This window comes from Rhinichthys klamathensis, unplaced genomic scaffold (genome assembly GCF_029890125.1).
Source record: "Rhinichthys klamathensis goyatoka isolate OS25496 unplaced genomic scaffold, OSU_Roscu_1.1 h1tg000064l_1, whole genome shotgun sequence".
Lineage (NCBI taxonomy): Eukaryota > Metazoa > Chordata > Actinopteri > Cypriniformes > Leuciscidae > Rhinichthys > Rhinichthys klamathensis.
In genome coordinates, this window is record NW_026606607.1 from 2,180,107 (window position 1) to 2,194,565 (window position 14,459).

The 14,459-nt window shown below is 40.0% G+C and overlaps 1 protein-coding gene across 2 annotated transcripts in view; it reads left to right on the forward strand.

The window, feature by feature from the left end:
• The window catches only part of gpr158a (G protein-coupled receptor 158a), a 134,159-nt gene that overhangs the window by 73,763 nt on the left and 45,937 nt on the right, over positions 1–14,459 (forward strand). For both annotated transcript variants that reach the window (XM_056249846.1, XM_056249847.1), the window contains exon 5: positions 3,329–3,397. In XM_056249846.1, coding sequence (XP_056105821.1) covers positions 3,329–3,397 — 69 coding nt within the window. The remainder of the gene's footprint in view (positions 1–3,328; positions 3,398–14,459) is intronic.

Here is a 14,459-nt window from a genome sequence, read left to right on the forward strand (position 1 = left end):
TCTCACTTTGCAGTTTGATTTTACAGACAGCACGTCTAGGGGATAAGAAACGGTATATTTTAAGCCTGTATTATAGTTAATTAAAGAGATATTTAGTGCATAGACAGGTTGAGACAAATAATGTTGATAAAGGACGGAGAGAATGGAGTTTCCAGTTGACTAAATGAATGGATTACACCATTAGAAGGGAAAGAGAGAGAGACTAAATTTACAAAGGAATTACAGAGGAAGGAGAAAGAGGTGTTATTTGTTGGAAACTACCTTAGAGAAGAGAGAGAGAGAGAGAGAGAGAGAGAGAGAGAGAGAGAGAGAGAGAGAGAGAGAGAGAGAGAGGAGAGAGAGAGAGAGAGGGAGAGAGAGAGAGAGAGAGAGAGAGAGAGAGAGAGAGAGAGAGAGAGAGAGAGAGAGAGGAGAGAGAGAGAGAGAGAGAGAGAGAGAGAGAGAGAGAGAGAGAGAGAGGAGAGAGAGAGAGAGAGAGAGAGAGAGAGAGAGAGAGAGAGAGAGAGAGAGTCCAGCCTGACTACACTTAGGGATCTTATTTATCTACGGTGTCAAAGTTCTTTCCATGGGATAATGTATATTTAGACAATCATTATAACAAAAGAAACCTCAACAGGGTGATCACAACCCAACACAAAGCTGAGGCTGACTGCATTATCCTACATGGCTGCTTCCCAGAATAAATAAATGGACATGAAATGTTGATTTATAGTAAGTTGAAATTAGTTTGCTGAGTGAGAAGAAAGAGGGCGCTGATATTAACTAGTACAGCTATTTTTATGATTTTTAGAATATGTGTGATGCAGTAAATAATTGACAAACCTGGAAATTCTGTCATCATTTACTCACCCTCATGTCGTTCCAACCCCATAAGTCTTTCATTCATCTTCGAAACACAGATGAAGATATTTTTACTGTTGGCTTTAATTTTCACACATGTAGTACTACATAGAGCTCATTAAATATGGTAAACGGATGTTTAAACATACTTGCTCGACAGTCGACACACAAGAATAAACCTCATTCGTTCTCGCATGTCAAGCAAGCAAAGTTTAGCTTTGGTTTACCATTTTTGTGTGATGATCAATGTTTATATGTGGATTTGTTCATCACACTGTAAACACAGTGACTGTGTCTCTTCAGAAGACCACTCAATTCATATGGATTACTTTTACAATGTCTTTATGAACTTTATAAAGCTTGAAAAAGGGAGGAACAGAAATCGCTCAGGTTTCATCAAAAATATCTTCATTTGTTTTGAATATGAAAGTATTACGGGTTTGGAACGACATGAGTAAATAATGACAATTTTCATTTTTTAGTGAACTGTTCCTTTAAGGATTTCTGTCACTTATGGCATTTGCAAACATGGTTCAGTCCAACCTGTACTTTAACACTGACCTTCTCTTTGATTCTGTCAGTTAATTGCAAGCCCAGTCTGTGGATTGTCTCCCTGTTAATTAGATTCATTCAAATTATTCTTTTTTTCTCTCTCAGGAGGAGTCTGTGGATTAGTGCACAGATTATGATTGCAGAGGGCTACTTATTACACTTAACACACCATTGGCGTATACGCAGAGTATTTCAGAAGCGTACACCGCACATGCTACTGTCTCAGGTTGAGCAGACGTGCAGTCTGTGGTCTGAGTAATAGTGGACTGGATTCACACTGACTGCGAGGAAGGTTCATTAATCCCTGCAGTGAGGCGCCGTTTAGGCTGTCGATATGTAGGGCACTCAGTTTTGATAGTGCCAGCATTTTAATTTACTCTGGAAGCATGCTCCGTCTGGGCGCTGCCTGAAAGCGATCCATAAATGCTGGAGAAGTCTAAATGAAAGCGACAGAGTTAGGATTAGAAATTTTGTTCTGTTTCAGCTCGCGCTGTCAAGTGCTTTCTATTGGCCGTTTGATTTCAGAAAGGAGTTGACAGCTCACCTGTTGCCTCTTAATGGAATTCTCATTTTCTCTGCTTTAACGGAGACATGCTTGAGCCAGCCGGCCAAACTAAATATACATGCCGCACTGTCAGAGAATTATTTTATTTTTTTAGCTTTGCTGGATAATATAAATTTCTCAATATGTAGTACCTTCTAGCTAGTTAGAAAATAACTCTGTACTTTATCGGGTTGCACCATTTGTTCTTAAGGTAGAATGTAGCTAGTAGGTTGCAAGCTCCCCGTAAAGTAATGCGTAGTCACATAATAATATTTACCCTCAATGATCCAATCCGCTTAAGTTGTGAATGTGATATATTGTATACTGTTTCTGGGAGCCTCCACTCTGTTTCAAGTGAGACTACTATTACAACCCCTGTTTATGAGGCAGAACCTGATTCCATCAAGTACAAGTACAACATGTTCCTGGATCAACATCTTTGTTGATTCTGGAATAACATTCCAATCAACCAATCAGATCTGAGGAACACGTTTAAAGTTTATGTCAAGTTTAGGCTTACAATCCGGGTTAGGTGCTATACATCAGTGTTATTCACCTATCATTTCCCAGTGATTTTAGGTATAACTTATGGGTAGGTTTAGGGGTAGGAATATGGTTAGCATTCAATTTTGGAACAGGAATGTTGTTCCAGAATCAACAAAATATGTTGACCCATGAATGTGCGTCTAACTCTGCAAAATCAGGACGTGCGTTTATGAGCACATGAGTTGTTTGTTTTTGGGATCTGATGGAGCGTTTGAACTCGGATACAGTATCGCACAACGTCAGACTTAAAAGGTGGATCGCAGCCTTCAAATAAAGTAGAAGTAGTGTTGAAATGCCATGAATTTCAGTTTATCTTTGATTCTAACTTATTTTGCCTCACATAACTAATGGTAAAAATATCTTTCCATTGAAATATGATACTACTTTATCATGAGTAACAATTTATTTTGTTTTAATTTACCAGAATATCAATTAAACTTGGAGGTGGAATATTTTGAGCAACCACCCAGAACACTGTGCACTAGCTTGGCAACTAAAAGTATTTTAGCAAGCACTTCTTCATAGCAAACACCTCTCTAATATTCTTTGGAAAGTGTAAAAAAAAAAAGACAAAGTGCACTGCTTTGAAACTCAAAATGAATCAAGTTGTTAATGTCATTGTGAAACAGAGCAGGTTTATTCCAGGGAAGGCATTAGTCTGAAGAGAACAAAGATGAATCAACCCCTGTGAACACATTAGAATAGTCCAAGGAGAATGCATTTGTGCGCAAAGGGATAAGTTATAAAGTAGCCACAAATGGAAGGTTTCCACTGACCCATTTCTAGCAAAAGAATAGTTTAAGGAGAGAAGTTTTCCAATGTGATGTTCTTTTTGTTGTGTTTCAGAGTATCAGAGCGTCAGGACTCATCCTGCTAGAGGCCATCATGTTTGGAGCACTCCTCCTGTACTTTCCGGTAAGCTTTAATGACTGCAGTCATTTTTACTATGTATTACTTTAGGGGTGTTAAAATTAATGGCGCTTTGGTGACTAATATTCTTAGACTTGTACTGCAATGTAATGTAGCAATTAGGAGGAGAATGCCTTTTTAATGGCACTAATTTAAGCATTAAAGAAATGTAGCGGGATCAATTAGAGTTCATAGAGCTCTATGGACTTCTGAATGCTGTTAAATCTGGTGATTTATGTATAATATTTTTGAGAATATGAAAAAGGGATTCCATACTTTGAGAAAAATCAATCCGCAGGAAGCACATCAATATTGCATACACTGAAGCCACAGATTTTTGTTAGAGCTTAGCTTGTTTTGGTCTGGGAACTTTCTAAAATACAGCAAAAGTCAATTTTTTTAAATGTATGATATTACAACACTAATTAGATGTTCACATGGTGCAGAATGCACTGAAGCAATTTAGGGTAAAATAGATATCCTAGCCAAGGTATTTCACTGATGGACAATCTGCTGTTGATGTATCGATAAAGTATTGATTTAGACAGATGTTGTCATGTGCTTTATTCAGCAGAGCCGTTTTGCTCACAGTAATTGCAGTTTAGTGGCATTCACAGGAAGCTGTGGGCATGTCTTAACATGGAAGGGTAAATGCAATTAAGTGAACTGATTTAGAGGCTTAACACATGCAAGGTCCTGGAAAGTAATTATCTTTGAGATAATTCTGGAATGATGGTGAAGGACCATTTTAGCCATTTAATCACTCTTTATGTGGTTACACTCTAAACTGGTGTGACTTCATTTTGAACAAAATCAGCCCAAAACAAAGTTTGTTTGTGTTCGTTTCGGGAGTTCGAAACAGCTTGGCAAAGCTCCTTCCATAAAATTTCCCCATGGCTGGTGAGCACCATCGAACTACCATTGGTCCGTGGCGATGATGTAATAGGTAAGTGTGGCTCTGAGACTCCGCCTTCTTTGAGGAGGAAATCTTCTCCGGTTCATTTCTTCTGTTCGCTCCATCGAGGTCAGACATCCTCAAGTGAAAACAGGAATACAATGGAGAGTCACTTTATAGTAGAAACTGAAGTTGTAATTCTAATTGAAGAGACACTGACACTTTTTTCATGTTTAATACTGTAAATCTGCTTGCTTTTAAACAATCGAAAGCGGAAGATAAAGAACTTCGCCGTGAGTATATCGAGGCCTTTATTTCCTGTGCATTTGTCCTATAGAAAGAAAATGTCTTAATCTATTTTTAAATATTTAAAATAGTACCAGTTTATGAGTGGCGTGAGAAACTTTCTGTGTGTTATTTCACATGTTCTTTATTTTCTTTATGCAATATGGAATATCTTATTTTGTTCCTTTGGTTTTGGTGTGAAATATGACTTGGACATTATTGACCATTTTTGTGTGATTTGCTCAAGAGGAAATTTTTAGAAAACATTTTTTTGTTAACTTTCTTTTCACAGACATCTGGCTTTAGATTGGAATTTGTTGTGGTCAATTAAGGCATAGGATCAGAATATCTTGATTTGGGCTACTTGCAAATGTGAATCTGAATCTAATTCATATCTATTATCTGGTCACTTAGGGTGCTTTCACACCCACCTCATTTAGTTCGGTTGAATCGCACTAGAGTTCGTTGTCCCCCTTGGTGCGGTTCATTTGGGCTGGTGTGAATGCAGCAATTGCACTCGGGTGCGCACCAAAAGCGGACCAAACAACCGTACTCGGTATGCTTTCAAACGAACTCTGGAGCTTTGGAGTTTTTCGTTTGTGGTGAGAACGTGATCCGACCTCGAACAGACCCGACTGCCAAAGACCTGCGCATTTTTGGACTAAACCAGCTGCTCTGTGCATTACGGGATGAGGACTAATGTTTGTTGACAGTTTGCACGGACAAACTTGTAGTTATGAGGAGGTGCGGAACCTCATAGAAATTTGGTCTGATGACCATATTAGGTCCCAACTATCAAAAACTTGAAGAACAGCGAAATCTTCGCTTTGTTTAGCAAACAGCTCAGGGAAAGGGGGTTTCATAGATCTGTGGAATTTTCCCGCACGTTAATTCTGACCAATCAAAGTGCAGTTATGGAAATATGATCAAGACACATCTGGCCAACGAGTGATGTGGATGTTGTCACGTGACTGCATTTTGGTTCCTTTCATCAACTCATCAACTGATTCAGACCAGAGCAATCAGTGTGGTGTGAAAAGGAACCAAAACGCCTGAAAAATGCTACAAAGTATAATTTTTCGCCCTTGGTCCAGACCAAATGAACCGAACTACAGATGTGAAAGTTAGGTTTAGTAATTCAAAAATAAAAATCATACACACTGTGACTTGAATACACAATGGATACAATACTTATATGATGAACATGTTTGAAATTCTGAATTAACACAGTATATTTTGATTTTGTTTTTCTCTGGGAATGTAATGTGTAGCCTATGTTCTGTTTCTGTTTGCCTATGTTCTCTGTAATTGGTTCACTAGTTTGTTCCCATAGTTACTGATTTTGTTCACCTGTTGTTTAATTAGTATCCTCATTACTCCCCTAATCCCAGGGCAAGAAATTCAACTTTTAAATGACAAAATAGATTGTCTTGATTAAAATCTATTGATGTCATGTGACTAGTGTGAAAGGTCACATGACCAGATCAGTTTAATTCCTGCTTGCACATCTAGAAGAAGATGTCTTCTTCAGACTACTAAAAAAAGTAGTTTGTAAAACATCTTAATTAACAGATAGAACTATCATATTTTGTACATATATTCTTTAAAGGGTCTACTACTGATATATTTTGAGAATTATACTCCTGCATATATATTTTGCTCGTAAGACTTGTAAATTTTTTAACGGTCACAATTGTGACCAGTAGTATAACACAGTGCTTCAATTGAAAACACAGGTATTGGCTGGTATTGGCAGGTATTGGCAATCCAACACTGAACATATGCCACACCTGTGAGGGGGATGGATGATCTTGGCAAAGGAGAAGTGCTCACTAACACAGAATTAGACAGATTTGTGAACAATATTTGAGAGAAATAGGCCTTTTTTTGTACATAGAAAAGGTCTTAGATCTTTGAGTTCAGCTCATGAAAAATGGAGGCAAAAACAAAAGTGTTGCGTTTATAATTTTGTTCAGTGTAGTTATCAGTATCCCATAAACTTTCAATGTGTTGGACCTTCTAGACGTACGTGACCCCCCTTCCCCCCTCAATTGAAAGTGACTGTAATAGTTATGGCTCAGATAGGGAGTCCCATGGGTGAAACGGCCCATTTGCCAAGTAGAGTATTGAATGGCGATGCAGAGGTGAACTATCTGGAGGATTAGGCAGATGTTCATGAGAACCAATTGGTTTGCCCCACACATGACCACAAACAACCCTTTCTACAACGTACGGCCCATCTTCAGTGTACTGAATGAGTGCACACACCTAGAACAGGGCCCAAGTGAAGTCATGGTCTAGCCCATAGGTGTCTAGCCAAACAAGCAGAAGTTCCTCCAGGGTGTAACTTTGCACATGACAACCTTTTCACCTCACTAAGCCTCCTTCACAAAATGACAAAACGAGGTATTGGATGTCTTGGAATGAATTGTGTCAATAGGTCTAATTGAAGAATTTGTATGAATTCTGACTATGGTGTTTCCCACCGGTCACTATTGCACTATTACAAACCTAATATTTCACTAACTTAACCAACATAAAATCAAAAAAGGCATAATGTTTGAGTGTTAGGGAGGTCTAAGAAGTAAAATGTATGTACTCAAGTTGCAAGAAAAAATTTGGGATTAAACGGGTTAAGTCCTGAGTTTTCCTTACTTTTTTTTTGTCCTATATCTTTTATTGTAGCGTGGTTGTTTTTCTTCCTGAAGTTCTCCAATGTGTTTCAGTTGGAATTATTATTAAAGACTGTTTCGTTTGATTCCTCAACTTTGTGTGCATCATTACAGCCAGTGCATGAACAGAATACAGGACCCTCACATTGAGTATATTTAAATATGGACTTAGCAGTGTTGCTCATCACAACCTGTAACCCAAAGCCCAGCCAGCCAGCCATCACCAAGCTGCATGGAGCGAACGCTAGAGCCTGCAGTGATGCATGAGCCCACGCTGGAGAACAGGTCGGACCAAGCCATCGCCCCCGGAGCCTGAGCCTTGCAAGATGTCTGACCAGGTGTGTGAGTCGGCAACATCGTCCGCCGTGTGAGTACTCGTGGAGTTTGTGTGTATAGATAGGACCCTTCCACACTACCACCATTGAGGGTGAGCAGCCGCTGGACTCTGACCTTCTTAATGATTTGGAAGAGGATGTTTACCTGCATCCCCTGTCCCCTTTGGTTCTGCCCAGCTCAGAATTTCCAGCCTCCCCACTGGTTCAGCCCAGCTCAGTATCTCCTGCGTTCCCACTGGTTTCATCAAGCTCGAAGTCTCCAGAGTTCCCACCCAGCCTCCCTCTCCCATGTCCTCTTTCAATATCAGCCAGTCCCTTAGCCCCATCTACGCTTTTTCCCGTCAACCCCTTGACTCCTGCTCGACCTCCCCTCTGTGGTGTGGATTCAACTCTGGCCTTCCGTCATCCAGCTCCTACAAGTCGAGTGGATCACCCTGACTCCTCTTTGGCTCCTCCCTCCCTTGGCTCCACCTGGGACCATCGGACTTACGGCTCCACCTGGATAGTTCCCAATTCCTAGTTCCATCTGCTCGCCATCTGTGCTCAGAGCTCCACCACCTTCGGCTCCGTCTCCATCGTCCGAAGGATGCAAAAGTAGTAATAAAAAGTGAACAAAAGGAAGAAATTATTATAATCCCCTTTGAAAATAGGTGAGACGTGAGTGAAGACTTGGGAAAAGAAAGACGAGACTCCATGTCCAGTGGAATAACTCCTGGAATATTGTTAAATTCTGTGAAAATCGGGTGACCAGATCGCTAAACATTATGCAGACAAATGGTTTGAATTTATGGGCTCATGTACCTTTCTCATTCGACACGAATCTAAATGTTTCCATGGTTGTGATGTAACATTTAATTGCAAACCAATATTTTATTTTGTAAGCCACCGATGGTCCTCGGCCACGGGGCGGATGTCGAGTTGAACTGCACAGCCCTATATATCAGCTAACATTTATTTTATTTCAAGTAATGAAAATGTTTTATATGGTTTTAGTTTACCAAAACTAATAACAGTGAAGTAGTTAATTTTTTTTTTTTTTCATCCACCAAATCAAGGTTGGTATGTTCTCTTTACAACCTCGGTTCAGTGTCTTTTTGTGGATATGCACATATATTCTGCCTTGAGTATATCATCCACACAAACTGGTGAACCCAATAATTACACATATTATGAAGTTGTCTGCTCTTAAAAAGCAACTGTATTAATATAGTGATTTAATATTTTAATTGACTGACAGCCTAGTTTAAAGTGAATAAAATCAGACAGGATTTAAAATCGGCTAGGTGTCAAAATATTGTATCTGTGCATTAGGTCTTGCAGTGTACATGCAGCCTATGAGAATGTGTCTGTTCTTTTAGAATTGCCGTTTTCCCTCTGATTCAGTTTGTGGTTTAATCTGAAGCTCAGAGACAGATAGATCTGCCTGCTCACGGCCCACCGTGTAGCTCATCTGAAGCAGATAGAAGCTCCGCCTGTCTGCTCTGCTGCAATTGCTCCCAATCTAAATATAGACTGGAAAATATTATCCACTCCTTCTCCCCCTCTTCTACTTTAAATAATTCCAGTGTTATCAAGAAGCAGAGATGTATCTCATCTTGTTCCCCTGGCATTCTGCTTTGTTGAGTAATGCAATTTTTTCAGCTCGCAACCCTCTCCTACTGCTGAGCGTGTCACATGCAATAACTTCACTTGGCGGCGTCTGGAATAAGGCGGGGGATGTGGAGCGAGAGAGAGAAGAAACCGAATTACATGCACACACACACACACATGCTTTTCTGGTTACTTGTTCATCCCTGTCCACACAGAAGTCAGAGGGCACCTGTGTCAGTGAATTTATGAGGCATACACAGATTCTCTTTCTACTATATATCTGACGCTTGTCATTTTTAGTGTTGGGGTTAACGTATTACAAGTAACGCGAGTTAGGCAATCAGATAACTTTTTCAAATAATGAGTAAAGTAACGCATTACTTTTAAATTTAAAACCCCTAACCTGATTCACATAGCACAAATTCATAGGAAATCACCCCCTTTTCCTGTGAGGTTGGAACTAGTTTAATACTCCTCGTCGTGAAATCCTGGGGGGACCAACTACAGATCTCTCTAAATTTCAAGCATCTCTCTTATTTAACTCAAGGGAAGTGATTCCTTCATACGTCTTACACACCTTCTCTCCATGCTGAGCATTTCCACCCTCCATCAATCTGTGTGTGCCTGAGTTCCATATACAATCTTTATCTTAGGCCTGCTTTCTGTTCCACCTTTTTTTTCCTCTGCCCTCTCCAGTTGTCCTCTTCTTTCACCTCTATGCCCAAATGGTCTGCTGCCATCCTGACCCTGGTACCCGGCCCATCGGGAGGCTAATGAAAAACACTGCTGTGTTCTTGTGCGTTTTGACTGGCACAGGGTGGAGTGTGGCCTTATGCTTTGAGTCGGTCCAAGTCACTGCCTTTCCATGGATTAAGTGGATCAGAGAATGCCCGCCGTTCTCCAGTCTGTGTACCTGGCATCAAAATCTTAAACCAATCTTCCGCCTTATGTTACCGAGGACCGTAATGGCTTTTCACGTATTGCCATTAAAAAAAAGAAGACAAAAGAAGATATTTTGAAGAAACGTTTTGGTCCATACAACGAAAGTCATTGGGGTGCTGAACAATATTGGACCCCACTGACTTCCATTGTTTGTATAAAAAAAACACAGACATGGTAATGCTCAGTTTATTGTGCTAAATCAGGCAAAGTCCCTTGGAGGGAAGTCATTTCACTCGGCGCCCATCATTGCAATGTCTCACAGGCAGCTATTTCATTCATGCAAGTACAACTCCAATCTCATTGAATGGGGAAACATTAAATTATCCAAAGCTATTCACCAAGTTTAAGATTAAATTTCATATTTGAAATTACCAATGAAATCTGACAACTCAAATCATGACAAAAAACTGAATTTTTTCTATTTTTTTTCTAAGCACGTGTCTTAGAACATTGACTGTTTCTATTGAAACCGAAATTTCTAATGGCAGCTGCAGTGGCGCAATGACTTTGCCAATCAGTGATTGGCCCTTATTTGGAATGCAGGGGCTTATTCTGCCATATTGCGTGTTGCACTTTCTCCCATTCATAGTAATATGCACCATATTTATATATCTAAAGTCTTTGTATCAGGTCTTTCAGGCAGCCACTTCATGGCTAAGCAGGTGTTTTTTTGCCAAAATAAGATGCAGTGTAAACTGAACTTAATACTGATGCTCAAAAGTCTGACACAGACATGTCTCTTGCTGTATTTCTCATCTCTTCTTTTCTCTTTCCTGCACAAAGCTCAGGTCACATACCTATTAACCTAATGTTATCAGAAATATCTCGGTGGATTTGGTGATGACGGGGAAGGGAACAGTGCACGGTTTTGACGGAGAGAGAGCTCTTGACTCCATGGAGGCCAAACTAGATGTAATTCACACGCCGCAAGACTCGAGGGGCACAGCACAAGCTATTACCTCCCGTTCTTGCCCCCGCATGTGGGGAAGAGGAGCCAACTCCCCCCACACCTAAACCAGACATGTCCACACAGACATAGACATTCTTACAGATTACAAGCCAAATGGGATGAGAGGAGATAAAAAGAAAGAGACGAGTTGTGAAAGAATGAAAATAGATGACGATATCATCCCAAAGCTGCCTGTTCACATTATCACCAATCAGGTTAATGTTATCTAGGACTAAAAAAAGACCAGCACCTCTCACCTCTCAGAAAAGCTGTTGTTGTGGCTGTAAAATTGCTTTCTACTTGAACCACAGACAATCTTTCAGTATCTTGCTAAAGTAGTTAGCCTCTTCGTAAACTTTTCCAAGAGTTCATAATTTACTTTCACATTTACTTTCCACATTTAAAACCACATTTACTTTCATAATACAAGACTCCTGATCTTATTTTGAAAGATAAAAATTAATCAACAACTTGCTCTACCTCTGAAACAGCTTTCCTTTTAGCAACCTACTGTACCTTCTCACTGTTCATAACTTACTCTCCAACCAATGAGCTCTATTACCTGGAGAAAGCTATCCGTTGGCATTACCAATTACTTCCAACCCATTCTCACTCCCAAGGCGTAAAAAACTAAAGCACGGTCAAGTGCCTTCCGTGTCAAAATCAAGACCCTAAAGGTACCCCTAGGTGTCACGTTATCGACGAACAGGGAACTCCATTGCTTTCAATGAGAAACCTGTGGCGTCATACACAGATGCGTTGGACATGGGAATGTTATCATCATGATGCAACATTATATATTGGGTTATAATTTTGCCATATTATGAAATGTTGGGTTGTGATTCTCAATTTAATTAGCTACCATAATTGTATTTATTTATTTTATTTACACTATTGAGACACTTTTGAACCCAACCCCAGCCCTAAACCTACCCATTTGTGTATTATATAATAACAAAGGATATAACAGGCAGATATGACTAATTTATTCAAAAATAACAAATATTCCAAGTGTTCCGAGTCCAAGCGATTGATTTGTGTGAAGAACAGACTCAAAAGAGATCCCCATCTCCATCCGCTGTATATCCTATGCACACATTCAAAAATTGCCGCCCGAAGACGCGTTACGTCGGTTTTGATAGTGAAATGGCATTGGCTCTCTTATGTCTCGTGACCAATTGCGTCATTACGTCAGCTTTGATTGTGAAATAGCATTGTCTCGTGACCGATTGCGTCATGCTAAAGAGTCGGGTCTATCTTTTGAATGAGACATGACTGCGTGCGTTCACGCTGCTGGATTATTTGAATACATCGTTAATATGTTTGGTTTTGGCACAATAGATCTGCTACGCTGCTGCTTCTGTAGGTTATTACTGCTGCTACAGAGCTAGTAAAGAGACTTGTTACTGTCAATACATACACAACACGCTGCTGTGAGTAAGTAAGACACACTGTACAAAAGCATACATGAATTACCGGTAGCAGATCTATACAGGTGGAGCTGGGGAAGGTGGAGGGTTTCTATAAGCGTGCTACCAACTGCTATGTAGACACTGACCAAAGTTGAGCAGCAAGCTGATACAGCAGGAACCCATCAGCTGTGCCCTATAGAGAACGATATGATTGCAAGCAGACCAAGTTAAGGTTTTCAATGACAGAACTTTGTATTTATCATTAGAAATACAAACCACCAAAGACATGCAAATATAGCCAAATGTGTAGGCCAAACTTTTCTCACTGTGCACTTGTGGTCAAACCTACAGCATGCCATTGCACAAGCATGTCTTGACTAACACATAAAAAGCACCCGGTGAGGTGGTGTTCATGGACCAGAAACTACCAGACTCCACGCTCCACCTCCGTCCTTAATTAGACCTGCTCCAGAAATGACCTCTGCTAGCGCTCAATTATTTATGGTGTTTGGGGAAAAGGTGCTCACTCCTTCTAATCCTGCATTTGTCCTTCTGGTATATGAGAGCATAGAAGCTTCCCAGGAGTCAAGGCTGGACAGCATAAGGTCACTGCTTGGAAATAGGCATTAGATCACTCAATATAAGACCTTTGAAGGCATCTACACCAGAATATCCCTAATGATTGATTTAATGGATTGGCTAGAATCACGTCCATGCATAAAAAGTAATGTTTATGATGTTTCTTCTGCTTGTCTGAAGGACAAGAACCTCTTGCATTATTAATTCTGCCTTAATACTCATCTACTCACACTTCTCACCATGCCATCAAGAACATAAGGCCATTTCTTGGAATATATGTGGGTTTCCAAGAAAACTAATCCAGGATCAATAAGCAGATGGTCTGATGTGCTGACCTTGAGCTGTCGGTCTAATCGATCTCTGCCTAAGTCAGCTTTATCATTCAAGCTTTGGAGCAACAAACAAATAACCTCTTAATGCGTGTCTACTGATAATAAAATACAGTTTTTAGTTAATTTAAGCACCAGTATTGTACACTGTGTGGTTTAGGGACTTATCAAATGGCACATTCTTTCGTGTCCCATTAATTTTCTTTTTAACCATTAGAAGTACAAATGGCCTTTTTTGAGACATTTTGTTTACATAACATGAAAACAACCTTTGCTTGAAAAGTAGCTAGGATTAAACACTTTAAATGTCATCAAATGGCTGGGCTGAAATATCTAACAATTCAAATTATACAGTGATTATGACATTAATCTGTTGAATTGATATCCTGTTAAGTAAACAATATTTTTAATTATGAGTTACTTTTCAATATTAACCCGAGGTTATCCTTTCACTGACCATTTATTGAAGAAAACAAAACTTCAAGTCCTATTTGTGTCCAGTTGCTAAATTGCAAATGAGAGACGGTGGAACTTCTGAATCATGCATCAACATTTGCATGGAATCATTTAACGTCAGTTTGAGCGATCCGTGATCCGTGGCCTTTGTAACCAAGTGCCTGGAGATTGGTGTGAGGGTGGAGATGAGGAACACGCCAGCTAATGATCATGCATGACTGTAATAAATAACAGCATTCAGCTGCTTAGAGGGCTACGGACGTCATCTCATCTGCTCCGGCTTTCACAGCCCAGCTGTTGGAGCCACACCGCTCCACGGAAACGGAAGTTCTTTATTAAAACACATTGTGAAAGTGCTGCCTTGATGAGGCGAGAGCTTGAAAGATTGAGTCATGCTATCTCAGCATCACTACCCAGCTTTCAATCCTGAACCTGTTAGAGATGTAACTCAGTACAGAACTGTAGTCGGGCCAAACCGTTCTCTTTGCTTAACCGTTCCATTCTCTATCGATGCCAGTTATATTCGTAACTTGTTACGAAATAACACTTTCCTGTCCTGTCAGATCTTGAACTGTGCTCGCCTCGTAGCGCTTACTCTTCAGTTGCACTTCACTATATATAAAG